Source organism: Oncorhynchus tshawytscha, linkage group LG32 (genome assembly GCF_018296145.1).
Source record: "Oncorhynchus tshawytscha isolate Ot180627B linkage group LG32, Otsh_v2.0, whole genome shotgun sequence".
In the NCBI taxonomy this organism is placed as follows: Eukaryota; Metazoa; Chordata; class Actinopteri; order Salmoniformes; family Salmonidae; genus Oncorhynchus; species Oncorhynchus tshawytscha.
Window position 1 is genome coordinate 9,485,681 of NC_056460.1, and position 27,508 is coordinate 9,513,188.

The 27,508-nt window shown below is 42.8% G+C and overlaps 1 protein-coding gene across 1 annotated transcript in view; it reads left to right on the forward strand.

Annotated features, from left to right (window-relative positions):
- The first annotated feature begins 2,019 nt into the window (after window positions 1-2,019).
- LOC112230310 (regulatory-associated protein of mTOR) overlaps window positions 2,020-27,508 on the forward strand; it is a 242,324-nt gene continuing 216,835 nt past the window's right edge. Inside the window, 3 exon segments of the mRNA XM_042310765.1 lie at window positions 2,020-2,478; window positions 5,299-5,473; window positions 21,855-21,957. Coding sequence (XP_042166699.1) covers window positions 5,306-5,473; window positions 21,855-21,957 — 271 coding nt within the window. The 5' untranslated portion in view covers window positions 2,020-2,478; window positions 5,299-5,305.

Sequence of the window (27,508 nt, forward strand, 5' to 3'; positions counted from 1 at the left end):
TTATAGTTTGAAGTTTTGAGATGGAAACTTTGCATTTGATTTAAGACGATAGCAACCTTGAATATGAGTTATGAGCCCCGAAGCTGGCGTGTGACTGTCAGGGAAAATGGTCGCACTTGGAGAAAATACTGATGATGATAATAATGCTGAAGAATGCAAATCATTAATCATGGCTCCTCTGTTTTTAGTGATGGTCTGTGAGCTTGGCAGATGAACGACACCAACATGCATAATTAAAACTGGACCCAGAAACTGGTGTTGTTTCGTCCTCCGAAACAACATTTAATGTGCAACCTTTCTTTAATTCCTTAGCTTCTTAAAAGGAGGTGAAATTAGATGCTGCATGACTTGTAATGGTGGCTTTGGCTGTATTGTGATTTAAGACACCAATAGTTCGTAGATGTGTAAAAAGTCATGCTGAGTCAGGAAACCATGATTTGAGCTCTGATACCCATAATGTCGCCGGTACAGTATGTACCTTTATGTGACTGAGAAGAACTGGGTGGGGCGAGTTAATGCCTCATTACGGCTCTTCCGTCTCCAGTTTCCCGTCTGAGAGGACACACTATTATCGTTCACTTAGAGGATCACATGATTATTATATACAAACTTCCTGGTAAAACAAACCTCTCCACATCCGATTGGAAACCTCTTCGATCCATCTCGCTATCTCTCTCTGACATTCTCTGCTCTCTCTCGTCTTGCATGGTTCTTTGGCGCTGTCGTCTTGCCAGCCTTGTTATAATCAGTCCTCAGGGAGGTGACATGTTGGCTTTTCTTCCCCCTTGTCTGATTTGGCTCTGGGAACAGCTCCATTTTCTGGATTAAGCCCTGTTGATCACCTTGTCACCATGCTCCCAATCTGGGAGGATAACAGTGTGTTTGTGTGTGTGTGTGTGTGTGTGTGTGTGAGAGAGAGAGAATGTGTGTGACTAATCTTCCCCTCCCCTCCCCACTATCCCAGGGTCTCAACCTCCATCACACTCTTAGGAGATTGGATTGGTTTCTCATTCACACTGGACACTGAGACAGGAGGGATAGATTCGGCCTGATACAGTTATGAGTTTCACGTTCAAGATTGCTGTACCATAGTGTTGCTGCTGGCCAACCCAAATAGCCAGCATATTGATTACTGCACTGGCCAATGCAGTGAGAGGGAGAAAATCCTACTGTCCATCTGCCCTACTGTTTTCATGTTTTCTGATGAGCTGATTTGACCGCCTTGTGGTGTTGCATATATATGATCTGAGCTGTATTGTGGTGTGCTCATCACCAAGAAGATGAGAGAGTGATATTTTTGTCTGATTAAACAGGGAAGTGACTGAGACATTGGAAGAGCCTCTACTTCCCATCTACCTTAGCTCATCTCCATTGCATCCCCTATGTTCTGTCTCCTGTGAACCAACCAAGAAAATGGATGGAAACAGGAAGGGTTCTCTTGTCCAATAAGACATTTTTTAGATTTTCCGTTGCAATACGGAAAATGAAAATCACTGCATCAGGGATAGCATACACAGATGTTTCGGCTTTACAGCCTTCTTCAGTGTGTAGGTACAATTTTCTTTCATTCAAAACAGCATTTGTAAAGAACAACCGATGAGCATCAAGTGCTTCTAATCAGGGTTGCCACTCATCTGCCAATCAGGGATGTAGCTTTTCTGGTCTACCTGTACACACAAATGAGTCACAAAGAAATACATAATTATAGGGTTTTTCCACATTTTGTTACGTTACAGCCTTATTCTAAAATGTTTTTCCTCATCAATCTACACAAAATACCCAATAATGACAAAGCGAAAAAACAGTTTTTAAAATAATTTTTGCAAATGTATATAAAAATAATAATCTCTCAAAATGTACAGGATGTATCTTTTTGGATCGCAATGAGACATCACAACTGAACTGAATGGAATATTTTGGACTTAACTTTTTTATTATTTTACTTTTATTTTGATGAAAGGGAAAGGGACATTCACTGACCATGATGACGTTTTTAATGACATCTTCAGTCCAACCCCGAGTGCATTGTGGGTCTTTCCCAAGATGGCGGCGCCCTTGCTGAAGTGCTGAAGAAGTGTCTCTGGAGAAATACTTGGAATTGTTTGTCAATTTCACGGCAACTAGCCTACGACATTTGCCTCGTCGACACACGTTTGTGTCAGAAGACCACACGACAAGCGTCATTGACAGCTCGAGCCTGACAGCGCGTGGCGTGGTTGTGGCAGAGTGTCCGTGTGAAGATGGGCCTCGTCTCGAGCACCTTCCCATAGCAAAGAGCAGCCGTGGGGAGAGAACCCGCAGATTTCCCTGCAAACACATACCGGTCGAACTTGGACCTGTCGGGTTCGACATCGTTTACAAATTGTGGACGCTACCGTACAATTTTCTTTCAAGAATTGTCTGTGCGACCGCGTCTATAATAGTCAGGAGACGGAGAGGTTTCCCACCCTGTATCGAAGAGTATTCTACCGCGCCAAGGTCTGTACGCTGCACGCCACCCTGTGCAGAAATGGCCCTTTTCCACATCTGGTTCACTTACCAGTCTATCTTCTCTACGTTTATCTAACTACTGTAGCTTGTGGTTCAACAAGTAACATGAAGCATGCACAGTTTTACAAGCACGAAGTACAAACCTGTGATAACAATGCTAGCTAGTTGTCAGAAAAGTCGGCTAAGGGTCTGCTAGTTAGCCACAAGCTAACATGACCCCGAACTCTAGAACAGCCACGCGCGAACATGGTTCTGTCTATGCAGGTTGACGTTGTACCGATTTCCAATTATGTTATCTATCATACTGCAATGTGTACTACCCCCTTAGAAAAGAGCTTTTCCGTGTAAGTTTAACAGTCCATTCTGCATATTATCTACCATTTGACTGCTAAGTTAATTTAAAGGGAATTTACTGCTGAGACGTCATTGTCAGAGTTAAACCTTTGTACACAGCTAATGTTAACCGCGTCAAATGCAAATACAGATAGCTACTAGTTATGTACTGATTAGAACGATAATATGCTCACTACAGCACATGACAAACGAGTCTTAAATGGTTGTACTTTGTTTTGAAAGCTGCTCAGGTCATATCCCATCACTCACCAGGGCCACCTGTGGTGAATGGGGGCTAGGGATGTGAGATTGCTAATGTTATTGTCCATCCTATTTATGGGTGGTTGTTAGCTTTGGGACACATCATCGGGAGTCTGTGTATTGGTTGGACTCCCTGAGTTGTGGCTGGCAACAGAAAATAACCCAACCCCAGTATAGCTGGCTTCACCAAGAAAAACTTTCCTGTTAACAGTGGCACATGTATAATCTCGAGAAACTGTATTTACCAAATGTAAATTTAAATTTCTCCCTCGCTATTAAATAAATGTCTGAATCCAACTTTATCCTGAACATCACCATATTCTTGTTGAGTTAGACTGCAGGCAGCCAAGGCCATGCACTTTAAGCGAGACTTCCTACCACAAAATCTACCTCTGTTTTCACAGCAGGAATATGGTATTATATTCCCAGCTAAGACGTTTTAGGTTGTAGTTATTATAGGACTATTTCTGTCTATACCATTTGTATTATATCAAACTTTGACTATTGGATGTTCTAATAGGTACTTTAGTATTGCCAGCCTAATCTCGGGAGTTGATAGGCTTGAAGTCATAAACAGCGCAATGCTTGAAGCACAGCGAAGAACTGCTGGTAAATGCAGGAAAGTGCTGTTTGACTGAATGCTTACGAGCCTGCTGGTGCCTACCACCGCTCAGTCATACTGCTCTATGAAATCATACTTAATTATAATATAATAACACACAGAAATACGAGCTTTAGTTTCCGGAGTTGACCATATTAATGACCTATCATTTCAAAAACAAAATGTTTATTCTTTCAGTGAAATACGGAATCGTTCCGTATTTTATCTAACGGGTGGCATCCATAAGTCTAAATATTGCTGTTACATTGCACAACCTTCTATGTTATGTCATAATTATGTAAAATTCTGTCCAATTAGTTCGCAACGAACCAGGCGGCCAAACTCTTGCATATACTCTGCGTGCAATGAATGCAAGAGAAGTGACACAATTTCCCTAGTTAATATTGCCTGCTAACATGAATTTCTTTTAACTAAATATGCAGGTTTAAAAAAAATATACTTCTGTGTATTGATTTTAAGAAAGGCATTGATGTTTATGGTTAGGTACATTTGTGCAACGAATCGTGCAACGAATCCTCCCCCTTTTGGTGAGGTTGGCTGTCTTTGTTAGAAAGAAATGGTCTTCACACAGTTCGCAACGAGCCAGGTGGCCCAAACTGCTGCATATACCCTGACTCTTGCACAGAACGCAAGAGAAGTGACACAATTTCTCTATTAGTGTTAACTAAATATGCAGGTTTAAAAATATATACTTGTGTTTTGATTTTAAGAAAGGCGTTGACGTTTGGTGCAACGACAGTACTTTTTTTCGCGAATGCGCTTGTTAAATCACCTGTTTGGTGAAGTAGGCTGTGATTCAATGATAAATTAACAGGCACCGCATCGATTATATGCAACAAGCTAGATAAACTAGTAATATCATCAACCATGTGTACTTAACTAGTGATTATGTTAAGATTGATTGTTTTTTTGTAAGATATGTTTAATGCTAGCTAGCACCTTACCTTGGCCTCTTGCTGCACTCGCATAACAGGTAGTCAGCCTGCCACGCAGTCTCCTCGTGGAGTGCAATGTAATCGGCCATAATCGGTGTCCAAAAACGCAGATTACCGAGTGTTATGAAAACTTGAAATTGGCCCTGATTTAATCGGTCGACCTCTAGTTTATTTGATAGTTATGGTCACATTTCACTTTACGTGTGGTAAGTAGAGTTCCTAGAAATAATACAAATGCCTTTGATGACAGGTAACTCTGTTTTTGGTGTAGCTATATTGTGGTAGGGTTATTTAACGTCGCCAGTCACCAGAACAAATCACAACTCAGGGAGTCCAATCAATACAGACCTCTGATGTTGAGTCCCAAAGCTAGGTGGTGGTAGTTTTTAACCCAGAGCTGCTCCTCATCTGACCGGTAGTGTGAGCTGGTCTATGGCTATCCCAATGCTGCCCAAACTTTCCTATCAGAACGTAAAATGGTTGTATAGTTCGGGTCAAAAATAGATTGCATCTGATGGATGCATGTTAAATATTTATCATATTCCTCAATGTTACACAAAAACATACTGTACAGCTATATCCTATTATTGAATGAAGAAACCTTTTTTTTTTTTTACATTGACCTCAACCTGACCTCCTCTCCATCTCTTCCCTCAGGGCCCTGATGAAAATGGACTCGGAACTGCTGCTCTCGCCGGCCATATTCCTGGCTGAGGAGGAAGAGGCGGACATGAGCGACTGGAACCTGCCGCTGGCCTTCATGAAGAAACGCCACTCAGAGAAGATCGAGGGCTCCAAGGCCCTGGCCCAGAGCTGGAGGATGAAGGACCGGGTAAGAGACATCCTTCGTCCTTATGGTCCCGCTGCACCATGTCCTAAGTCTCTACGGTGGTCTACTGAACTAAGGCTTTTTAATGGTGAATGGATAAAGGCCCAGCCTGTGTTGCTCATATTATGCAGTTGCCCTTGGTTCTTGTTATAAGGTTAATCTGGTTCAATTTTTGAAAGTAGCTCATGAATGATGAACTGAAACCAGAGAGACTTTAATTGGAGACCGCTGTGTGTGTTCAATATCCAGAAAATATGGTTAGGTTCTACAGCTGTGCAGATCTTAAGATCTCCCCCTTTAAACAGCTGCTTTTCCAGATTAAGTTCTCGTTTAATTTATTTAACTTCATTATCACATTTGACTGAAGTAGGTCTACTTGATAATTTAATTTGACTTGCATACTTCTATCAAAGCAAAGTTGCTGTTGAACTAGCATATCGTTTGCCTTTCAGAAAGGAAACGCAGTATTTTCTTTTTACATTTTTGTATCCAGTTTTTATTTATTTAATAATTGGAAAAAAATATAAACATATAATCTACCTGCAGTGAAGCCGCTCAAGATTCACATTGCATTCAGTCATCTAACCGTCTCCAGTCCAGAGCGACCCACAGGAACAACCCGGGTCAAGCAACCCGCCCATGGGCACGTTGACTTGGTGGGAGATCTGTCAAACGGGGACAACAGAAAACAATGCAAAAATAAGACATCAAGGACAACAAAAATCAAAACAGCAAGGCCAACTGTATACATTTCAGTGCATGTGTGGCACTATTTACATGTGTGTGTGCACGTGTGTGTTTTGAATGTGAGTGTGTGTGTATATACATGTGTACAAGCACTTGTGCGGCCTCAGCCTCAGGCAAACAGTCAATGGATGTAATAGCGTTGCCCTTCAGGGTCATTCAAACTGTCTTTTTGTTTTGTTTATTATGACTCATTCTCTCCCCCGCCCAGCACCTCCACTCACGCTTGTCTCCAATTCCACATCCCAACCCTCAGCTTCCCTCAGCCCATCCAACCTATCTCTGCTGGCCACCCTCTTCGGATTTCTACGTGCCGTAGCTCTTTCACATCACATTTTATTGGTCACATACACATTGTTATCAGATGTTAATGTGAGTGTAGCGAAGTGCTTGTACTAGTTCCGACCATGCAGTAATATCTAACAAGTAATCTAACAAATTCACAACAACTACCTTATACACATGTAAAGGGATGAATAAGAATACGTACATATAAATATATGGATGAGCGATGGCCGTGCGGCATAGGCAAGATGCAGTAGATGGTATAGAATACAGTATATACATATGGGATGAGTAATGTAGGATATGTAAATATTATTAAAGTGACGAGTGATACCTTTATTAAGTCCATTTATTAAAGTGGCCAGAGATATGAGTCTGTATGTTGGCAGCAGCCTCTCTGTTAGTGATTGCTGTTTAACAGTCTGATGTCCTTGAGATAGAAGCTGTTTTTCAGTCTCTCGGTCTTAGCTTTGATGCACCTGTACTGACCTTGCCTTCTGGATGGTAGTGTCTTGGGTGGTTGTTGTTTTTAAAAATCTTTTTGGCCTTCCTGTGACATCGGGTGCTGTAGGTGTCCTGGAGGGCAGGTAGTTTGCCCCCGTGATGCGTTGGGCAGAACGCACCGCCCTCTGGAGAGACCTGTGGTTGCACCTTCACCACTATCTGTGTGGGTGGACGATTTCAGTTTGTCCGTGATGTGTACACAGAGGAACTTGAAGCGTTCCACCTTCTCCACTACTGTTGGATGGGCGGGTGCTCCCTCTCCTTTTTCCTGAAGTCCAAGATCATCTCCTTTGTTTTGTTGACGTTGAGTGTGATGTTATTTTCCGGACACCACACTCCGAGAGCCCTCACCTCCTCCCTGTAGGCCGTCTCGTCTTTGTTGGTAATCAGGCCTACCACTGTAGTGTCGTCTGCAAACTCGATGATTGAGTTTGAAGCGTGCATGGCCACGCAGTCATGGGTGAACAGGAGGTACGGGAGAATGCTGTGAGCGCACCCTTGTGGGGCCCCAGTGTTGAGGATCAGCGAAGTGGAGATGTTGTTTCCTGCTTTCACCACCTGGGGGTGGCCCGTCAAAGTCCAGGACCCAGTTGCACAGGGCGGTGTTGAGACCCAAGGCCTCCAGTTTGATGAGTTTGGTGTTGAATGCTGAGCTGTAGTCAATGAACAGCATTCTTACATAGGTATTCCTCTTGTCCAGATGGTACAGGGCAGTGTGATGGCGATTGCATCGTCAGTGGACCTATTGGGGCGGTAAGCAAATTGGAGTGGGTATTGACTAGTCTCTCAAAGTACTTCATGATGACAGAAGTGAGTGCAACAGGGCGATAGTTATTTAGTTCAGTTACCGTAGCTTTCTTGGAAACAGGAACAATGGTGGCCATCTTGAAGCATGTGGGGATAGCAGACTGGGATAGGGATTGGTTGAATATGTCCGTAAACACACCAGCCAACTGGTCTGCACATGCTCTGAGGACGCGGCTAGGGATGCCATCTGGGCCGGCAGCCTTGCGAGGGTTAACACGTTTAAATGTTTTACTCACGTTGGCTACAGAGGAGAGCCCACAGGCTTTGGTAGCGGGCCATGTCAGTGGCACTGTGTTGTCCTCAATGCGAGCAAAGAAGTTGAATTTGTCTGGCAGCAAGACGGGGCTGGTTTTCTTTTTGTAATCCTTGATTGACTGTAGACCCTGCCACACATGTCTCGTGTGTGAGCTGTTGAATTGCGACTCTACTTTCTCTATACTGACGCTTTGCTTGTTTGATTGCCTTGCAAGAGGGAATAGCTGCACTGTTTGTATTCGGTCATGTTTCCAGTCGCCTTGCCATGATTTAAAAGCGCTGGCTCGCGCTTTCATTTTTTTGGGTGAATGCTGCCATCAACCCACGGTTTCTGGTTAAAAAAGGTTTTAATAGTCGCAGTGGGCACGACATCTCCGCTGCACTTGCTAATAAACTCGCTCACCGAGTCAGCCTCAGACAACAACATTGATGTATACACTATCCGGAACATATCCCAAGTCCACATGATCGAAGCAATCTTGATGCATGGAATCCGATTGGTCAGACCAGCGTTGTATAGATCTGCTCACTGGCATTTCCTGTTTGTAGTGTCTGTCTATAGGCTGGGAGCAACAGAATGGTGTCGTGGTCAGATTTGCCGAAGGGAGGGCGGGGGAGGGTTTTGTATGCATCGCGGAAGTTAGAGTAGCAATGATCTAGAATGCTACCAGCTCGTGTCGCGCATTTGATATGCTGATAGAATTTAAGGAGTCTTGTTCTCATGTTTGCTTTGTAAAATCCCCATCTAGAATAAATGCAGCCTCAGGGTGTATGGTTTCCAGTTTACATCGAGCCCAGTGATGTCCTTTCCACGGCTGCAACTATAATCGAAGAGAATTCTCTTGGAAGATAATGCGGTCGGCATTTGATTGTTAGGAATTCTAGGTCAGGTGAACAGAAGGACTTGAGTTCCTGTATGTTGTTGTGATTACACCATGAGTCGTTAATCACAAGGCATACACCCTCGCCCTTCTTCTTACCAGAGAGATGTTTGTTTCTGTCGGCGCAATGCATAAAGAAACCGGGTGGCTGTACCGACTCTGACAACATATCCCGAGTGAGCCATGTTTCTGTTAAACAGAGAATTTTACAATCTCTGTCTCTCTAGAAGGCAATTCGTGCCCTAATTTCGTCCACCTTGTTATCTAGAGATTGGACATTGGCAAATAATAAGCTCGGAAGCAGTGGATGGTGTGCTTGCCTTCTGAGTCTGACCAGTAGGCCACTCCTTCTGCCTCTCCCGCGGCAACCGTGTTGTTTTGGGTCGGCCTCTGGGATAAGATCCCATGTCCAGGGTGGCGGTCCGAGCAAAGGATCCGCTTCTGGAAAGTCGTATTGTTGGTAAGTTGACATCGCGCCTGTATCCAAAGGTTTCTTCCCGGCTGTATGTAATAACACTTGAGATTTTCTGGGCTAATAATGTAAGAAATAATACATAAAGTAATACATAAGAAAAATAAATAACTGCATAGTGTTCTCAGGACCTGTAGCGAGGCGACCATCTCTGTCGGCGCCCATCTTTCAACTATGCTGTGATGTTTAACATACAATTTGAATCGATCTAATCGAATAGAATCTGCAGATTGTGAGTTGAAGATGATAACATGCTTTTACTAAGAGTATATTAGTAATCGACTGACCAGGTCTCTCCAGATCTCCCAACAATGCTATTTCTAGGGTCAAGTTTAGATGAATGTTATGCTTTTTCAGCCATTCCTGAACCTGAGACTAGAAACGGGCTACCTGAGGGCAATACCAGAAGAAATGGTCTTAATTCAGTATCCTCACAACAAAATCTACAGAGCTGCGATAATTGTATGCCTTAAATATTCAACATTTTGCCGGTAGCAAGAATTCTGTACAATCTTTTTAGCTGGAAGGCACACATTTTTGAATCTTACATTGTTTTATATATCAACTCATACACCCTGTGCCATGGAATTGGTACATCAAAAATCTTTTCCCGGCTGTCTTCCACTCTGTATGGCAGAAACGTCTTGATATAACATTATCATCAGGGTCTACTGCTTTAGAAAAGACCACAATTTGTTCTGCAGCGAGACTTCCACACTAAACCTAGTTAAGGTTAGCCTTCGTCTATATTGTTCCCAATATGTAGGAATTCATTATTACTCTGCTTCAGGCCAACCCTAGGTGCTTTTGCAGTGGAATTTCAATGCTTTCTCTAGTAAATGGTGACAGTGGGATTTCTGTGTTTCTATTACACCTGCCAGGGCTTATATGAAAGGTGCTGTTAGATTCCTGTAGTACTCGATACCTGATTGTTTCATAGATTCTGTTATGGATAGCTATGGCGTCAATAATGCCAAGTGTCACATTGCCATATGGTACGCGGGCTGACTTAGTATCCCTATTGGCTAGACATTCACCCAAATGACATTAACACACGCTAATATGACAGAATTAGGCTTCTACACTGTGCTTCAGGCGCAGAATTATTTTGTAACCATAAAACATTCATTCATATATTCATTCCAAAACAGGAGACATTCCTGGGGTAAGACAAAGGGACGTTCTTTCTCTAACACAGCTAGAAAATATGCCTAAATAATTCAGGCTAGTTTGTTCTACAAGGAATACATTGTTTTGCTTCAATTAATTAGATTTCTGTGCCCCTTTTTGATTGTGTATGGCCTACGGCAGGTTTCCCCAACTGGCGTCTCCCCTATGGGTGATTGACATTTTTTAAATATCTTTTTTTATTGTTGGACATTAGACTGTACATTTAAAAAAAAACAAATCTGTTCTAAAGTATTCCCACACATAATATGTGATCGTATGCAAATGTAAGCAAGGTTTGATTTTGTTTTATTCAAATATCTTTGGGCTTACGGTCAATATGCTGTCTACAAATTATGTTCCAGCCCCCTGACCATCCGCTCAAGAAAAAATCGGCCTGTGGGTGAATCGACTTAATGGTCCCTGGCCTACTGTTATTTACTACAGGGTGATTTACAGTGCCCTCCTGAATTATTGGCACCCTATGTAAGTATGAACAAAATATGCTGTGAACAAAATATAATTGTTTCTGCTTGGTCTGACTCAAAATATATCAATCTAACCTTTGAGTTAAAATTGTTAAAAGAAAAAGAATTTGTCAGCAAGAAATAATTATTTTATTCAAAAACATGCATGTCCCAATTATTGGCACTCCTGTGTTTAGTACTTTGTCCCTTTTCAAAGATAACTGTTCTGAGTCGTCTCCTATAATGTTTGATGAGGTGGGAGAACACACAGGAAGGGATTTGAGACCATTCTTCCATAGAGAAACTCTCCAGATCCTTCAGTCCTTGGTCCTTGCTTGTGGACTCCTCAGCTCACCCCAGAGGTTTTGAATTGGGTTTAGGTCAATGGTCAGTGAACAATTTTCCTGTGGATTTGGGGGTATGCTTTGGATCGTTGTCCTGCTGGAAGATCCAACGACGACCGTTTTAGCCTCCTGGTAGAGGCAGACAGGTTTTGGACTAAAATCTCCTGGTACTTGAAGTCCATGATGCCATGTATCCTAACAAGGTTCCCAGGGCCTTTAAAAGTTAAACAGTGCCTCATCATCACAGATCCACCAGCAAACTTCACAGTGGGGATTAGGTTATTTTCTGCACGACTCTTTTTACGTCAAACCCACCTCTGGTGTTTATTGACAAAAAGCTCTATTTTATTTTCATCAGACCATAGAACCTGGTTCCAATGACATTTAGCAAATTCCAGGGGCTTACGTTTGTGGTTTGGTGACAGAGGAGGCTTTTTTCTGGCAGCCCTTCCAAATAACTTGTTGGCATGGAGGTGGTGTTTCACTTGTAGCTTTGGAGACTCGATATAACCAACTTTTGAAATTCTCCAACTGTGGTCCTTGGGCAACAAAAAAAATCCCCTTGAGCCATCCTTCTCACTGTGCGTGGGGACAAAATACACTTGTCATGACTTTCCCTCTTGGGTGAGCCAGATAAGGCCCACCCCTCCCACTCTGCAGAAATGGAAGTTAAAAATCCCTTTGTTACCACAGAGAGGGACTTTGCACTACTGTAACAAAAAGGTTGGACATTTTCAACACCAAGAATGTTGGAATTGGTCGGGAGGGACTTAAAGAACAATTATGTCAGATCAGTTGTTGTGTGATATCATTAAGGGCAGTATAACCAAATAACGGTAACTCTACAAACATCCCAGTTATCTGACACGTTGAAATGGTTAGACTACTAAACCAGATAGTGTGAAGCGGTGGCTACACGGCTGAGAAATAGTTTAAAACTAAAGACCAGCGTGAGCTGAAAGGTACGAAATGGTTAGAAACTCTGAAACTCTCTGACACCACACAGGAACATTGTCTGCAGCTCTTTATGCACTGTTAGCCTAGGAAACTCGAGCGAAGATGCGAGACAAATAACAAATTCCTCTCACCGCTATAGGTACCTCTAGGGTATCTATTCTAAACAGAGTAAATGATAAGGCCCGCTGAACACCGCGTGGTACACCTCTGGAACTTCCGTTCTAACAGACACTCCGAGACAAACCTACTACAACTACAAGGGACATGGTAACTTCTGGTGGACCACCAGACTTACACAACCAGAGACTTTCTGATGAACTACTCGCCACAGACTGATCGAGTGATTTCAACAGAGCGAGACGACAGACCTACAAGCGTAAATATGTACTTTGCATTTATATATCCAAATGAGCGCTTGTTAGGGTGCTAAATATCCATTTACGATGAGCGTATTATTCCACTGTATGTACGATAGTTGTATTCCTTTGGCTCTCGTCCCGCTCTTTCGTTCCCCAACCCCTTTTCATTGTAACAAGCCATCATATCGGGTTAGTCCACCAGGGACTTCATTGCATCATGTTAGTAACCAATGTATAATCTATCCTGTGTGTTTGTCATTCTGTGTGATTAGTTAGTTAGTAAATAAATAATTAAGCCAATTTGTGTTGCTGATTCATCATGGAGACGAGGGTTTGTGCAGATTTCTAGGATATTACGGCGTTCAGAATGAGACTGAGGTAATAATGATGTTTAATGGATGACTGGTATAACGACATATTGACTTCTTTAGAGTTAATTTGGGAAACGTTAACTCGTTAAATAAACTTTTCCCGTGGTGTCCCAGATTACTACTTAATTAATTGTTATGATTAATCAAGTAATACTTGAACGTGGTATGTAATTATTTGATAAAAATAATCGTCATCGCATTAATGGTACCAACGTCACAACACTTGCGTCCTCTTCCAGGCAGGTTCATCACAGCTCCAGTTGTTAAACATTTCTTAATGATTGCCCTAATAGTGGAGATGAGTATTTTCACGTGTGTCGCTGTCTTTTTATAGCCATTGCCTGATTTTGTGAACGACAACAACCTTTTTAATTTCATTTTTGTCATCTTTGGACTTTCTGATGTTGATGGATGACTAAGGGAGTTTAGCATGTGTGTCACCTTGTACCCCAGTGAAACAGGAAGTCATGGATGACTCACATTAACTTTAAAAAGGAACATCTTAATTGGAATATACATCAACTTGATTTTGTTTCTAAGAATTACTAGGGGTGCCAATAACTGACACGCATGTTTTTGAATAAAATAAATCTTTATTTTAGATTTTTCTTTGAACAATGTTAACTCAAAGCTTAGGTTCATATGATATTTTCTGTAAGATTAAGCTGATAATCAACAATGACATTTTTTCAGAGCCATTTTTGTTCATATTTACCTAGGTGCCAATAATTCAGGAGGGTACTGTAGATTGACAGTGATGGATAATGATAAGGGTGGTACTAGTGCCCCTATTGGTTTTGTATCTAAAGAATTGAAGCTGTTGAGAGGAGTGGCTTGTGAAGGGGCTATCAAGTGGCCCATAAACTGTGCTGCATCGTGGAAAATCGGCAGAATCATGGCCAGCTAGCTATTACACTATAGACACTGTTGGGCTATCTCAGGATGAGAGGTGGCAGGCTGCCCAATTACAAGGCCCATTGGTCAAGGTGGAGTCCGGTCCCTGTGGAGATGTCTGTAATTGAGTTGTGACCATGTCGATGTGGGTGATGAGCACATGAAGCAAAGCGGCTTGTGTGTGTGTGTGTGTACAGCTGCTAGTATAGTGCAAGTGTGTGAATGATTCCGATGGAGGATAGTTTCTGCAGGCCTATCATGGTCGGCGAGTTGTTGATCCGAATGCCACAAACTTTGGCTCCGTTTTGTGCTTGTCTAATGCTACCGTTGTGTGTTAGTGCTATTGGGCTTTATGGGATAGCAATGTTATTTATGGTACCCAAAATAGTCATGGGTTTGCCTCTGTCCTTTTGATGTCCATGTCAGGGATAGAGGTTGGGCTAGAGTCCTCTGAAAGGATACATTATAACACTGAATGACATTCAGGTTCAATGACATGGCGCAGTGTGAGACAAACCAACCCTAACCCCAAAGTACACTGTTAGTAGACCTGACTCATTGAGGAGAACCCCAACGGTTCCTTATTAGATGTTTATGGCTCACTCACCCCCTTCCTGAACTGGGACTATAGAGTGAGCAGTTCGTGGATGAGCAGTGGCTCACTGGAGAGGGAGGGAGGGAGCGAGAGAGAGGCTAGATAGAGTAAACCAGGTCAGATAGCGGATATCAGGGTTAGGGTTAGGATATCAGGGTTCTGTCAATCAGAGCTAGTCATTTGAAATCAATGCAGTTGAGCACTTTAGCGCTTCAATGAACCAACCACCTTTGCATACTCTAAAGTACTGGCTTTCCAACAATGATTTCCACACATCCTGAAAAGCACGCTTACTATATCAAGCCCACAAATTGCAGTTCTTGGCTTTCTGCTGGGCTAGCTTCCTCCATCTTTGCCATTGTTTTCATCCTGCAAAAATATCTCGGTTTGCTATGCAAAATGACTATATAATCTCCATGATAACCAGTGTATCTTCAGGAGAGCAGTAAATCCAGGCTGAATAGCAGTCTGATCCAGGTACTGTAGAAAGTCTTTGACGTGAATATGGTCTGATCTGTATCGGAAGGACACATGAATGCAGGGATGAGCAGTTGGATGTAATTCCTACCCTGTATTTGTTGTTGTTCTATTTCTTACGTTTTGACGACGACGTTACCTCTATAGCAACTCTATTGAAATCAGCAGTCGCTGTGGCCTTTGAGGAACACTATTGTTGTGTGTGTTGTCTTTAAACTGGTAATTGAGTTCGGTAACTCCCCCTCTCTGCCATTCCCTCCCTCCCTCCGATCCAGCACCTCGGCCCATACGGATCAATGGCCAGTGACTATTCCATTTGCTAGTCCTGCTATAAATTTAAGGCTTTTTAAACAGAGGGAGCATTGATCTCCCCAGTGCCAGGGCAAGGCCTAGTAGGCTGGAAGGCCTTGGGGATTGTTGCATCAGCTTGGGCCACTCACTTTATTGCCAGCAGGACACACATTAGGGCACAGTCTCACTCTGATACATGTACATTATCACAAACCCTTGGAATCTATCTGGAAGTTTCTGTGTTTTCCATCGGTCATGGATAGCCAAATATAGTTAAGTACCAGTGTCATTCACCTGTATGATAGTGAGCATTGTGAACAAGTCCAAAAAAACAGATTGAACCGAAGTCCGCATCAGCTTTCACCCTACTCCCCTGTTATCACTCTCTTCCCCCACTGCGCTGCTCCGAACAGGATTTGTGGGATTATTAGAAATCCACGAGGTCCAGGAGACATATATTAAAATGTCATTTTGTTTAGGCTTTCCTTCAGATTAATGTTAACAATCAAGGAGGGCCACCCTTTTCAAAAGGAGTCCGTTGTTATGGAGGGTCAGAGCCTCTCCCCCGGGGGCCAAGACTTAGCCTCCACCTCTTCATTCCCTTTGTCTCTCCCTTTTCTCCTCCTCTCCTGTTCAATGACCATCTTCTATATTTTAAACACAGAAAAGTTTCAAGTGAATTAAAGCACCACACTTTTTGTACTGAGCTTGCTACAACACATATAGATTCTAGGCCCGATTCTCTTCATTTGTGGTTTCTGTGCTGGCTTGTAGCCCTCTGCTACTAAATGAGCTTACCCAAATCCAATAGTCATTTCATTATTTCGGTGGCTAAAAACCGCCGCAAAATAACAGCCTACCAAGCCACTGGAATATTAAAGAACCTGTCTCAAGCCAAGCATGTTTCTCTGCACAAGGCAAGCATCTTGGTTTTGTCCCAAATGGCACCTCTACGCAGACAACACCATTCTGTATACTTCTGGTCCTTCTTTGGACACTGTTAACTAACCTCCAGACGAGCTTCAATGCCATACAACTCTCCTTCCGTGGCCTCCAACTGCTCTTCAATGCAAGTAAAACAAAATGCATGCTCTTCAAACGGTCGCTGCCTGCACCTGCCCGCCCGTCCAGCATCACTACTCTGGACAGTTCTGACTTAGAATATGTGGACAACTACAAATACCTAGGTGTCTGGTTAGACTGTAAACTCTCCTTCCAGACTCCCATTAAGCATCTCGAATCCAAAATTAAATCTAGGATTGGCTTCCTATTTCGCAACAAGCATCCTTCACTCATGCTGCCAAACATACCCTCGTAAAACTGACTATCCTACCGATCCTTGACTTTGGCGATGTCATTTACAAAATAGCATCCAACACTCTCCACAGCAAATTGGATGCAGCATATCACAGTGTCGTCCGTTTTGTCACGAAAGCCCCATATACTACCCACCACTGCAACCTGTATTCTCTCGTTGGCTGGCACTCGCTTCATATTCGTCGCCAAACCCACTGGCTCCAGGTCATCTAAGTATTTGCTAGGTAAAGCCCCACCTTATCTTAGCTCACTGGTCACCATAGCAGCACCCATCCATAGCACGCACTCCAGCAGGCATATTTCACTGGTTACCCCCAAAGCCAATTCCTCCTTTGGCCGCCATTCCTTCCAGTTCTCTGCTGCCAATGACTGGAACGAATTGCAAAAATCACTGAAGTTGGAGACTCATAGCTCCCGCACCAGCTGTCAGAGCAGCTCCAAGATAGCCCATCTGTAAATAGCTCATCCAGCTTCCTCATCCCCATACTGTTATTTATTTTGCTCCTTTGCACCCCAGTATCTCTACTTGCACACTCATCTTCTGCACATCTATCACTCCAGTGTTTAATTTGCCATACTGTAATAATTTTGCCAATATGGCCTATTTATTGCCTTACTACGTCCCTTATCCTACCTCATTTGCACACACTCTATATTGACTGTATGTCTGTTTATTCCATGTGTAACTCTGTGTTTGTGTCGCACTGCTTTGCTTTATCTTGGCCAGGTCAGGGTTGTAAATGAGAACTTGTTCTCAACTGGCCTACCGGGTTAAATAAAGGGGAAAGCAAAATGCTAAATGTCCGGTATAGTGCACTACTTTTGACCAGGGCCCATAGGGTTGCTGCCCTTATGTCTCCTCCTGTTGGAATGTATGCTATAAGTAGGGAGACAATGGACTTCTCCACCGACGTGGGAAATGAATGGGATTCAATCAATGGGAGCCAACATCTGGCTGCTGTCAAACCTAAATGCCACATTAGCCTATTATGAATCCAAAATCTAAATTCTACCTCCCCATGTGTCTCAATTATCCTATTTTTTTTCATGCTAATTTGTCATTTTAGTCTCTCACATATGATGTTGGGAAACAAATCATTTCATTAGGGTTATTTTATTGTGATGGTTATCACTTTAGTTTCCCGTGCCAGGCTGCAGTAATGTTGCTGGTGAAGTAGTATGGTGCTGAACAACACCAAGTCAGGACCGAACGTCTGGCATGAATGTACCTCACCTTTAAAACTGATCTACAGTTGATTTGTGTGTGGGTTGGTGGGTGTGCGTGACTGGGTGTGGGTAAACAGTTTGAAAGCCAGGAGCCGCTTTTGGTACTTGACTATAAACAGTGTTGGTGCTTTTGTGGGTAGCTATGCCATCTTCAGTTTGACCAAACAACGCAAAGACACTGGAAGAATAATTGCAGTCACAAATGCTGACGGTTGTTTTCAAGTTCATTGCAGTCAGTGCACTCCTTCTCAATTTTGGCCATAACTATTGTGTGTAAAAATAGGATAGAAGATATTTGCCACCTCCCCCCAGAAATTCAGCACATTTACTGTTTTCCAGGGATTGCTTTAAAACCTGCACTCTGTAGACTGGGTGTGTCTGAAATGGCACCCTATTCCCTATATAGTACACTGGTTTTGATCAGAGCTCAATGGGATGCAGCTTTTGTAGATTCTTTGACGCAGGGCTGAAAACTCCTCCAGGCGTGTTGTCATTTCAGCTATAGTATCTTTAAAGGGCACATCCCAACTGACTTATCCCTCACTGGGGTCAATGTATAAGAAAGCGGTCATGCCTACCTGAGGTTAGTGTAGTGAAAGTAAAGCCTCTTGGTGAGGGATCCTATGGGACAGAGACGTGGATTCCCATCCACACTCCTATGGGTTTGATTAGAGTTGGCACCACAACGTTGTGGGAAATGAAATGCCACGAGGCTCTTTCCCCCTCTCAGCTTTGCACACTCCGCAAGCTCCTCCTGCGCTTTTATGAGTTTCATCTGAGACCTACCTGCGTCTTCTGTTGTCTCCTGTATCTTGACCTCTACTCTCGTCTCTGCTTTGTGTGTGTGTCCGACCGTGAAAAAAAATCTTGGTTGATTCTATCTCCAGTGAATTTTTTTCCTTTTGATCTCATGCTTGCTTCATTGAGAAAGTACGTGCAGTTGAAATTTGGTCATAGAACTTTCCGGAGGACGAAATTACATATTTTCCTGATGTTGAAATCAGGTACATTTTTGGTTCTGAATGAAAATAAAAATATGCATTTGCATTTACATTTCTTGAAAATATGTATTTTTTTGGTGACTCATTCTATACCCATTTCAACTGCACATACATTAATGTATTAAGCATTCTGTCACACTAATACATTTGAAATCTATTTAATATAGGAAAGGAAAGAGGCGCCAACTGATTGCAACATAATATGTATTATTGCGCCCATCTGTCCCATGCACTTCTGTTCATTTTTCAAAAGCTTTTAAATTGGCAGCGATGTTCAAAGGAGTCAAACCAACAGACCACTTCAACAACATTCTCAGTAACTGTTACAGAAATATATTTATTCTTACTATGACTGATATGTTGTTTATCTACCTTACTTGAATGCACTGACTGTCAGTCGATCTGGATAAGAGCGTCTGCTGAATGACCAAAATCTCCAGAAAATCTGTCTTTTCACCTTTTCATTCAGAACCTTAAACCTGCCTTTTGTATTTTATTTTTTTAGACCTATTCAAAAATAAATCTTACTGGGTGTTGTCATTGGGAAAATTAGCATGGAAAATCTCCCTGGTCCCTAAACGTCTTCGCTCCTTGAGAGAAGCAGAAATGAAAGAACTTCACATATGTCAACTAGATTTATGCATTCATTCTCTAATTTTCTGACATCATTCTGGTGAGCAAGGCTTTATTTAGTATTCTTGAGCATCAAGTAATGACAAAGAGAAGCTTTGTAATTATAGACAAGTTGACTAACAAATAACCAACCCAATGTCAGAAATTATAAGCAGAAGAATATCTAAATGAGTCTTAACTTTAAAAAAAACTAATTCTCCCGTATCCCCTGTCAAAAAAAAAGAACTGACGTCCCGGGGACAATTAGGAATATGATTTTTATTCATGGTAAACAGCTTATCCTGAAATAATAATTGGGATTGGGCTATTATTCAGAATACTCTGCGCATGGGAACGTGGTCACTGACGTCAGCTTGCTCATTGACTAGTACTCAGGCGTTGAGAAAACATGCGCCCAGCTAGTAACACAGGGTAGTAGCTCCTCAAGTAAAAATCAGTGCAGGGTTTTAGACTGCCCTCTCTGTTCTAGCCTCTCTCGTTCTCTGTCTGTGTATGTCCATGTGTGCCCCAGTGGATCAGTCTGTGTTCAGGTGCAACATGTTTACCTGACCCTGTTTCCTGTCCCCATGTGTGCCCCAGTGGATCAGTCTGTGTTCAGGTGCAACATGTTTACCTGACCCTGTTTCCTGTCCCCATGTGTGCCCCAGTGGATCAGTCTGTGTTCAGGTGCAACATGTTTACCATGTTTACCCCCTGTTTCCTGTCCCCATGTGTGCCCCAGTGGATCAGTCTGTGTTCAGGTGCAACATGTTTACCTGACCCTGTTTCCTGTCCCCATGTGTGCCCCAGTGGATCAGTCTGTGTTCAGGTGCAACATGTTTATCTGACCCTGTTTCCTGTCCCCCTGGGCTTCTTCTCTATCAGACCAGTCTACACTACAGTAAACTGCCTGGTAGGAGCAGTAGCTACAGAACTCTGCTAACCACCATAGATCAGGCACATATTTAATTCAATACCCTGCAATGAGCTTCGGCCTTTCTGTCCGTCAGCTGCAGAGTTCCATTAACTTCAGTTATCCAGGCACACATTCAATTAAATACACTTCAATAGACCTTTCTTGGAAAGTCCTTGGGAGACAAATCAATCACCAGTAAATGTGATCTTTCTTTCCGCTGTATCATTTAGCGATATCCGGGCAAGGTTTATATACGGAGTCGTGACTGTTGAAAAAATAATGTTTTCTACATTTTAAAATATCTATTTTTATTACAGAAAGCACTGAATCGTGACTTGTTATGGGAGTCGTGACAGTCTACAGACTTCAAAGAGAAGTTTGTGTTAAGTTCTTCCCTCTTCAAGCAGAACCCTTTTGGTGTGTTCTCTACAGTCTAGTGCTTGGCATAGTGGACAACATGGTGCTTCACTCTCCAGATCAGGTCAGCAGCACTGTGGTTCAGAATTGCAAAGTCACGTCAGGCTATGCCAACTAGACACACCTGCCAATGGAGCCATCCATGCCAGAGGGCAAGGTCAAAATAGTGTGTATGGCTGTCCAAAAAAACGATCTCACCCCAGGACACCTCAAGGAATGAAATATACAAATAAACGCAGGAGCACTATTTCTTGATATTTGAAGGACAAACGGGGGGCTGACGTTTTGGCATGTCAGGCGCCTGCGGGAGCTTGTGTGTGTACAAATAAAGGCCAAACCCATCACTGATGCGTGCTCTCCTTCAGTGTGGAACTCAGCTTGCAACGGAGTCATTTTGCATGCCGAACAACCCCAGGCAAAATGTCAGTAGCCTAGTCAAACTGAGCACCGTGCCCAGCTTCGCCAGGTAGGCTGCCTGTGCCTGATCTTGCACATCTGCACAGCACCTTCAGCATTCAAATGCTAAAACGGCTTGTGTGATATTACGCTGTTAGTTGAGTGACAACCTATGTCATTTGCTAGGTTATTATCTATGCGCTGTTGAAAATGATGTTTTACCGGAATAAAAGTAAACTACCGGAGGAAGGTTCATTAGCGGGTGATTCTGATTTCAGTACCAAAGTGGGAGAAAAAAAAACGTAGGCTACATTGCCTCCCCCCAGATACGTATTGAATCGTCTTGAAAGGAAGAGATGCACATCTGATATTCATTTGAAGGATAATCTAGAGGCTGACGTTGTCAGATGCCTGCTTCAGAGCCGTTTAGTGTGTGTGTGTGGACTCGAGTCTGAGCCCCTCTATGAACTGTGAAATATTAACGTCCTTCACCCAAATAATGTAAATAAACAGGGTCTCTCCTCACACTTATATACAGAGTATGTATTGGGATTATATCTCATGTAAACAAAGTGTGTATTGAGAAGCATGTGTATTCACTTCTGTCTCGCTCTCTCTGTCTCTCCAGATGAAGACAGTGAGTGTGGCCCTGGTGTTGTGTCTCAACGTGGGCGTGGACCCTCCTGACGTGGTCAAGACGTCACCCTGCGCCAGACTGGAGTGCTGGATCGGTAAGAACACACAAACACACGCAAAACCTGTTCCATACTCAACTCACACACAAATAATTCATGATAATAAAGCCATTATTAAGACATACACATGGGAAACATTGGCTTTCTTCTAATGTGTCCAACCTTCTCCCCAACCCATGTTGCCTTGATAGTATTTCCTGAGCTCCTCTAGTTGATGTTCCGGGCGCTGAAAAAACTGCGTATCCAGTATAACCCCGTCAGTGAGCATTATGCGACCTCAGCATTCGAAAACATTATATTCGATGCACTTCCAGAAGGACTTATTTGCGGTGTCATTTCCGTTTGTAGATGTAGCCTTCATGCGGCAGGATATTTTTGGGAAGCACGAAGAGGATACATTCCATTGCTTGTCAGGGACACCACCAGGATCTTGGATAAGTGAGTGCCCCTGGAAAGTTGGTGGACTAGAATTTCCTCCTCATATTGCAGGCTTACTAGCTGTGTATTCATCCACTCATTTGTCTCAGACCCACAAATACCATTATTTGCCGGTACTCTGTCTGTCCCTGGTTTTCAGGGCTGAGCCCCTGGTTATGAATCTCTGGTGACCTCCCTGTTGCTTGTTCTAACCTCCAAGAATAATGAATGCTGAGGGTAGCAGTGCAAGATCTTTTTAAGCAGAGTATTTGTATTATTAGCTCATGAACGATTTGCAATTAGATTGCTGGACAATCAAAGCCATCTATCCAACACATTTATTCAGATCTGGTTAGTTGATAGATTGGGCCTAGTTATTGTCCATTAACAGCATACATTTGCATTCATTCTCTTATCTCTTAAAGTAGCCAATATTCTTCTTGTGCAATGTATAGCCTACTGTACTCTGTCTGTTTGGACTGTCTGCATGTCTTGGTGAGAATCTTAAGTTAATAAAATACTATAATAGCATTCTTTAGTTTGTGCTTATTATTCATTATTATTATTATTATTATTCCTCGGGGGGGAGGGGAACTTGTCTGGGGGACACCTAAAGCTAATTTCCTGCATTTTACACAATCCAATGTGCAGTCTCTATTTCGAACAAAAAGTAAGCAAAAATGCCCTCAGTCGCCACGCTAGGTAAGAGATCATTATGAAATATGTTAAAGTGATTAATAAGACTGAACTAAATCTAAGGTGATTCAGTAATAAATATTGTGTTGCACCTTCAACCAATAGCCTAACAAATGAGCAACTCGTGAATAAAATACAAAGACTTTTGATTGTTTTTATTAAGTCTGCTATATTAAAATCCGCTATATCAAATTTCAGCCAGAGCCGCCTTACTCAACTCTCTCCCAACACAATTTCCTCCCTGTTCAATCATACCTTTTTGTTTATTTTTATTCCCAAGGGAAAGGTTTGGGGGAAAAAACGCACAAAATAACACACCCCACTCAATTTTAGGATGTTAGTGAAACTTTCGGGATTGGTTTCGGGTGTGTTAGGCCAAAGACATTGCCTAAATGGGTATATCCCCTGACGTGGGCATGTTTTCAATATAGACTCCTTTAGTCGTACTGTATTCCATTAAAGGCATCCAGACCCTGTAAAAGTTTTTCAGTATGCCCTTAATCTGGTAATAAATTAAATCTAGTGATGCATAACTTGACATTGTGGGAGGATAACCAACCTTCCAATTAATGGCAATGCGTTTCTTAGCCCCTATAAATGCTTGGTTAGTTTCTTCTGATAAGTCTCAAGTATAAACATTTCCAAGCAAACAAAACGGGGAGAAGGGAGAATCTGTCGACATGCTGAGATAAAAGAACATACTCTTTGCCAGAATTCGGCCAGCCTTCACAAGACCACACAGTGTAGTCAGAAAGTATTCAGACCCCTTGACTTTTTCCACATTTTGTTACATTACAGCCTTATTCTAAAAGGGATTAAATAAGATGTTTTCCTCATCAATCTACACACAATACCCCATAGTGACGATGCGAAAACAGGTTTTTAGAAATGTTTGCTAATTTATAAAAAAACAACCTTATTTACATATGTTTTCAGACCCTTTTGCTATTAAACTTCAAATTGAGCTCAAGTGCATCCTGTTTCCATTTATCAGCCTTGATGTTTCTACAACTTGATTGGAGTCCACCTGTGGTAAATTGTTGGGGCATGATTTGGAAAGGCACACACCTTTCTACCTATAGTCCCACAGTTGACAGTGCGTGCAAAAACCAAGCCATGCGGTTGAAGGAATTGTCCGTAGAGCCCCCGAGACAGGATTGTGTCGCGGCACAGATCTGGGGAAGTGTACCAAAACATTTCTGGAGCATTGACGGTCCCCAAGAACACAGTGGCTTCCATCTTAAATCTAAGTCGTTTAGAATCACAATGAGTCTTCCTAGAGCTGGCCGCCTGGCCAAACTGAACAAATGGGGGAGAAGGGCCTTTGTCAGGGAGGTGACCAAGAACCCGGTGGTCACTCTGACAGAGCTCCAAAGTTCCTCTGTGGAGATGGTTGTCCTTCTGGATTGTTCTCCCATCTCTGCAGCACTCCACCAATCAGGCCTTTATGGTAGGGTGGCCAGATGGAAGCCACTCCTCAGTAAAAGGCACATGACAGCCCGCTTGGAGTTTGCCAAAAGGCACCTAAAAACTCTCAGAACATGAGAAACAAGATTCTCTGGCCAGAATGCCAAGCATCACGTCTGGAGGAAACCTGGCACCATCCCTACGGTGAAGCATGGTGGTGGCAGCATCATGTTGTGGGGATGTCTTTCAGGGGAAGGGATCAGGATCGAGGGAAAGATGAACGGAGCGATTCTTGACGAAAACCTCCTCCAGAGTACTCAGGACCTCAGACTGGGGCGAAGGTTCACCTTCCAACAGGAAAATTACCCTAAGCACACAGCCAAGACAACACAGGAGTGGCTTTGAGACACTTTGAGTGGCCCAGCCAGAGCTCGAACATCTCTGGAGAGACCTGAAAATAGCTGTGCAGCAACGTTCCCCATCCAACCTGACAGAGCTTGAGAGGCTATGGACTGGCCCGCCCGTTCCCCAGACCTGAATCCAATTGAGCACATCTGGGACATCATGTCTCGCTCCATCCACCAACGCCACGTTGCACCACAGACTGTCCAGGAGTTGGCGGATGCTTTAGTCCAGGTCTGGGAGGAGACCATCCGCCACCTCATCAGGAGCATGCCCAGGCGTTGTAGGGAGGTCATACAGGCACGTGGAGGCCACACACACTACTGAGCCTCATTTTGACTTGTTTTAAGGATATTACATCAAAGTTGGATCAGCCTGTAGTGTGGTTTTCCACTTTCATTTTGAGTATGACTCCAAATCCAGACCCCCATGGGTTGATAAATTTGATTTCCATTGATAATTTTTGTGTGATTTTGTTGTCAGCACATTCAACTATGTAAAGAAAAAAGTATTTAATAAGAATATTTAATTCATTTACATCTAGGATGTGTTATTTTAGTGTTCCCTTTAATTTTTGAGCAGTGTATATTTACAAAAATATCTACAAACCTGTTTTTGCTTTGTCATTATGGGGTATTGTGTATAGATTGGTTAGGGGGAAAACACTATTTAATCCATTAGAATAAGACTAACGTAACAATGTGGAAAAATTCAAGGGGTCTGAATACATGTAAAACACAAAAGGGGACATATTTGCCAAAAGTTTGCCAAAAGGCACCTAAAAACTCTCAGAACATGAGAAACAAGATTCTCTGGCCTGAATGCCAAGCATCACGTCTGGAGGAAACCTGGCACCATCCCTACGGTGAAGCCCAAAAGGGGACATATTTTCATATCTCCAGCAGAGGAATAACATTTCTGAGTGCATGTAATTCAGTTTCACTGGCATATAGTATGTTCTATGAATGGTCTCAAACTGCAGTCATTTATGTCTGAGATGATGAATGCCCAGTCATGTTCATATCATCAATAGCTTCTACCAGGTCATGTGTTGTGTCATCAGAAAATGCCTCCATCAACCCTTGATACAGTTTGGAAAACAACTTTGGAGGGTTGTCAGACTGCCTTATAATAGCATCTGGCTTGTCCAGTGTTTGCTGCATAGATAGAATAAAGGGTTGTATCTGTAGAAATTCACCTAGCCTGCGTCAGACTGGTCTTCCCTGGCTGCCTGCTGAGATCACTGTCACCATCTGATCCTCCTAGAAAATGAGGGATGACAAAGAATTACCTTGGTGTACATTTATACATTGATTCTATTCTTAGATAATATAATGGTTCAATAATTGAGATTGACCATTATTCCCGGACTGTTGCTTTAATCTTAAATGCTGTCTTGTAGCTACTGTAGGTCTACCCTTCAATTCAAAATGGAACTTTGTATCATTCACTGATATTGTTAATATACTTTAAAATCGTCAGTCTGAACATTTTGGGACCCCTGTCACCATCTGATCCTGCTAAGACATGTCGAGCATAGTGTTGTGTACTGACCTGACTGCACTAGATGGCTGCATTCCCGCGGGTCGCGACAAAGATCATTGCAGCGCGGGTGGCATTTTTCACGGTCAGACAGACGACTTTGGGATGCGAATGTTGTCCCTTTCTTGTCCCACAGATTATTTGGAAACGTTCCTCTTTCTGCTTTGTATGCGGTAGCCTACCTATTGTATTAACAGCACCTATTTGTTTCGCGTTATTCACACACGCTTCAACTTCAGGAGCCTACCTCTCCTAGTTTGGGCGTGAGAGCTCAACTGCGCCTCGTACGTGTGGCCTCATTGATGTTGAGTAGGCTGCCTACATGCGCAGAGAATCACGTGGCGGTTCAATTGAATATGAAATTAAATATGATTAGGCACTAGTTTACTACAGTATCTAAATACATATTGATATTGGAAAGAAGTGGAAGGCTCTCAACCAATGTGAGTCAAAGTGCAATCAACACATTTAATCATCATACTATGGTGAGCGAGCGTTGCGCCGTTTAGTTTTTGGTAAGTATTGACCTGATTTTGTCTCTGCCTGCAAATCGTCCTAGAAGGTAGGCCATATCTTATAGGCCTACGCAAAACGTAGCAGGTGTCGCTGTCATCATGTTTGCTGCTTCCAGTTCAGTAGCCATACCTGTGAGATCAGGTGCCCGTGTGGTCTCGATTCAATAGTAGGCTATAGCCTATGCATGGGATGAGAAGCACGGGGCAGTTCTTTCCAAAGAAATGTACTTCCTAAATAAGCCTATAGTTTACTACATTGCTTAGAATATTGATCATCCATATTTCTCTGTCTGTAAATCTTCTGACTGCTAAAAGGTAGGCTTTAAAAATAGCACAAGAGAAAGTGCAAGTCTGTCCAACTCTGCTCACTTCAACTACATCTATCATATTGGCTGATAGAGCCCAGTAACCCACTATAAGGGCCATGTGAGAATCTCTGGACATGTAACCGATTTCCTACGTAATTGTTGTGTATTTGATATTGCCTAAAGGGCATAAAATTGCGGGGACCATGACTGGCAAGTGATCTGCGTCACATACGGCGGGACTATGTTGGGTTTGGGACCAGTTCTTGTGGTAGCGGGTGGGAGTCGGACAGAAAGCCAGCA